Source organism: Hermetia illucens, chromosome 2 (assembly GCF_905115235.1).
Source record: "Hermetia illucens chromosome 2, iHerIll2.2.curated.20191125, whole genome shotgun sequence".
Taxonomy (NCBI): Eukaryota; Metazoa; Arthropoda; class Insecta; order Diptera; family Stratiomyidae; genus Hermetia; species Hermetia illucens.
The window spans coordinates 51,270,240-51,274,070 of NC_051850.1; the positions used below are offsets into that span (position 1 = coordinate 51,270,240).

The window sequence follows — 3,831 nt, forward strand, 5'->3', positions numbered from 1 at the left end:
AAACGGCGTCAACTTACCGATAAAATACAGCTAGGTCGGGGAATGAATGTTCTGAATGGCAAAATCAGATTACCGGATAGTACCTCTCTAAAACAATCCACAGTTATCCAGTTATCCACGCCCTTAAGTTCCTACCTATGAATTCAAATAAAGTGTAATGTAAATGCTCAACATAATATAAAATGGACTTACATGACCACCGCTTCTTTCCCCGCTAAAAAGACATAAAACCCAATATTAAAGGAAGCGGCGAACTCCACAGCATCAATCTATCAAGAATACATGCCCAACTGCTCCGCCATGACGCTGCCAAATGTGTCCAAAAAGTCAGGTTGGTGAATGCTCCCTTTTTTATGACAGGAATTTACTCAATCAACCAATTTAATAATCGGATAACGAAAATAAAGTTTGTACTCCTTTACCAATGAGAATTATTTTCATTCAATCATGAAAAACTCATTTTTCTGTAAAGTTATTTGTTTTAAAATTTAACCAATTGCTTCCAGCTATTCTCAAACCTTTCATCGGTATGTGTACTCACTGTTCAAATGTGCAGTGGGTAATTTCGCCTCCCGCCAATTCATCCAATAGACAACCACAATACTGTCAGTCGCGATATTTTCTCAAGCCTTGTTAGTGAGGTCTTTGGTTTCTCAGCTTTATTTTCAGTAAATAGTCATTTAGTGAGTGTGAAATCATGGAAATTCCGTTGCTGAATCTCGAGTCCTTTTTGTGTAATGAAAATGGTTACTTGGAATTGCTACAAAATCCGACGAACTGGCAGAAAATACCATTTCTCAACCATGCACCCTTACACGAACTGAAGGACCTGTCGCTAGTGCGTTTTCGCGGAATGATTCAAGATATGTGTGACCCAGAAATCTACCTGGAGAAGTACGAAGTCCGAGACAAAAACTCTGGAAGCTCTCGAATTCAACAAGGTAAATATCGGGACTGCCTCGCGGTGGGACCGCACGAGGAAGCTGACTTGACTTCGAACCAGAATGTTCACGGAGACCGAAGAACAATATTTGTGATAACCGTCCCAGGACTGAATGACTGGGCCGTCAGCCACGAACGAAGCGTTAGTGAAGTGGCAATCCAGAAACCGAACAACGAAGCAGTGAACGGGCATGGTCAGAAACGATCATTGGATGACGAAACTGAAAATATGGAAGTGGAGCCTGAGGAGAGGAAAACAGTGAAGCGACTGTGCAACGAACAGTCTCCAATGCGGAATTCCGGAGCGACGTCCGATAACCTGTTGTCCTCGGAATATCTTCTAAATTCCCCCCTGCCCGATCGGCCCAGCAAGGCATGCATGGTGAAGCTCTACTCGGATTTCGACAAGTTCCCGTTGAACAGCATTGTGGACGTTGTTGGGTTCCTGTCCGTCGATCCGGCTCTCGATGGATCTAACCACCAAATAGAAGATTTTGAGGAAATGAGCGAAGTACAAGCAGCCAACCCGCCACCGTCACTGATTCCCAGACTGCACGCTATTCTCGTTAAACCGCTGGACCACGTCAATCCTCTTTTGGATGAATCTTTACAGCCAGTCGTTGGTAAGCTTGAATTCTCCTTTGCGTTGCCATAATTTGTGGATTTACAATTCCCTTTTTTAGATCTAGACCAAACCGCTGAGGTTATTCGGAAGGATTTGCACATTATCCTAACGCAATGCCTTTTTGGAGACCCGGTGGCTGCAGAGTTCTTGTTACTACATTTAATATCTAATGTGTAAGTGGTGACTACTCATGTCCGGAGTAAATTCAAATATCTTTATTTTTGTAGATTTCTTCGAACAGATATGCAGACACTTGGTCAGTTCAGTCTGAACATTTGCGGTCTCCCAACAGGTCACCCTCCCGGCTACACGACTGCTTTGTACGATATTATTCAGTCACTACTCCCAGCAAGCCATTACTTCCCGATGACGCTTGAAAATATGAACACTCATCAGTTCCTTCCAAAGTAAGTTCACCTCCTCAAACCTCCCACTCATAAACAATGAACACATTTTTCATTTTATTTTGCAGAAAAGATTATAAAACGAATAAACTGGTGAGTGGCTTGCTACAACTCGCCCCACACACGCATTTAATCTTGGACGAGACTCGGCTCGAACCAGGGAAGTTGGAAAATAATGGAGTCCGCGGAGTTCAAAGCTTGGCTGATCTCATCAAGTCGCAACAGATCAAAGCGAATTTCGAATTCTTTGAAATGCAATACGACATGAATATTCCAGTGTTGACATTGAGTGAGGGAAGGAGTATGTTGCCGGTGAGTTATATTTTACTGAGTTTGTCGTTCAGTCCTGAAACGATGAGAGCATAAAATTCTAAATTCCAAACTTTCTCCCCCAATCCAGTGCGACTTTCAAATTCCTCTCAAAGATCAAATGGCTGGCGACACTTTCATTGAAGAGACTCTCAAGGCCGCGAAGCATTATCTTGAGCCGAAGTTGAATGCAATTCGCAAATATCTAACAACAGCGAAACTAGTCCAATTTAACATTGATCCTGAGACTACGCAAATGATCGAACAGGACTTTGTGGACATGCGCAAGGCAGATCAGCGGTTTGGCCCGGATCAACTGAGTTCCCTCCTGATACTGGCAAGATTGCTGGCAGCAGCCAGAGGGAGGAATATGCTTGACAAAGAATTATGGAATCTGGCAAAGTCTCTGCAAGCTGAACAACAATCACGTCTTGAACAGTTGCCCAAAAGGAGATGATTAGGTGTAAGTTGTTTGTACATGTTATTTGTGTAGTTGTTAGGGTTTATCCTAAATATAAGTTATTTTTTGTACTCTTGATAATTTTTTACCAGAATTTTATTGTTGTGATCTCCTTTGTGAAACTACGCAATTTCCGCCAGTACCTTTTCCACATGTGTCCAGATAGCTGAGTGGTTAGAGCGCAAGGCTGTCGTACGGAAGGTCGTGGTTCAAATCTCACTGGTGGCAGTGGAATTTGTATCGTGATTTGACGTAGGATACGAGTCGACTCAGCTGTGAATGAGTACCTGAGTGAAATCGGGTTAATAATCTCGGACGAGCGCAATGCTGACCACATTGCCTCCTAGTGTACCGTTACGGTCTTGAATGAAGTTCTCTAACAAACTTCAAGGCCCCGATCCAACATGGATTGTTGCGCCAACGATTGTTATTATCTTTTCCACAATCTTCTATTTACCATATATTTTCCTGCTAAGATAACAGTGTGTGCCGTTTTCGCTGACGCTTTTACACCGGAAACGTCTCTTTTAGAGCTAATAATGCCGAATGTCACTGGACTTAATTTGTACCTGAGTTGGATTTGAGCTGGTAAGCAGCGAACTGGGATTTTCTAAAAGTCCTCTTTATTAAAATTTGCCTCCTTGGTGGACATTCCTTCTAGCCTTAGTTTTTTCAACAGGGTGATGGTTACCCAAGGACGTAAAACAAAACCTTCCTAAAATCGGCTCAATGTCTGTCTGTCTGTCTTTTTATTTTTGTTTTTTGAAGTGGAAGTCTTCCAAAGACATTAATGCACACGTGCGATTTTACCCGCTAAAACCACCTCCTAACTCCTGTCCTCTTCCTCGTAGTCGCGCCTTTTTTCGCCTCCTCTGCCCCTCTCAATCTGCACTAAGTCCGCCCCACCATGTCGTTAATTGCATTCCAGTTCGCCTGGCACGCAAGCATTTTCTCAATTAGGGCAATCGGGTGAGCTGTCCAGTTTAAACCCATAGAGATATTTACGTTATCCACCATATCCCGTGAGAAACTGCGTGAGATCATGGTTTGTCATCGTGTCTGCGTCCACACATTGATGCTGGGCATCAATC

General features: G+C 43.1%; 1 protein-coding gene across 1 annotated transcript; it reads left to right on the forward strand.

Moving 5' to 3' along the window:
• The first annotated feature begins 590 nt into the window (after nucleotides 1-590).
• Nucleotides 591-2,811, forward strand: LOC119650173 (mini-chromosome maintenance complex-binding protein). The gene is made up of 5 exons (XM_038052726.1): nucleotides 591-1,565; nucleotides 1,626-1,740; nucleotides 1,795-1,974; nucleotides 2,040-2,283; nucleotides 2,372-2,811. The coding sequence occupies exons 1-5, from the start codon at nucleotides 698-700 to the stop codon at nucleotides 2,735-2,737; spliced, it is 1,773 nt and encodes a 590-aa protein (XP_037908654.1). The 5' UTR covers nucleotides 591-697; the 3' UTR covers nucleotides 2,738-2,811.
• Nucleotides 2,812-3,831: the final 1,020 nt, after the last annotated feature.

Bases quoted from the DNA above. Each gene is read 5' to 3' on its own strand.
- LOC119650173 (XM_038052726.1), top strand. From the start codon at position 698: ATGGAAATTCCGTTGCTGAATCTCGAGTCCTTTTTGTGTAATGAAAAT. The intron at 1,741-1,794 runs GTAAGTGGTGAC...TTATTTTTGTAG, and splicing joins CTACATTTAATATCTAATGT to ATTTCTTCGAACAGATATGC. The intron at 2,284-2,371 runs GTGAGTTATATT...CCCCCAATCCAG, and splicing joins AGGGAAGGAGTATGTTGCCG to TGCGACTTTCAAATTCCTCT.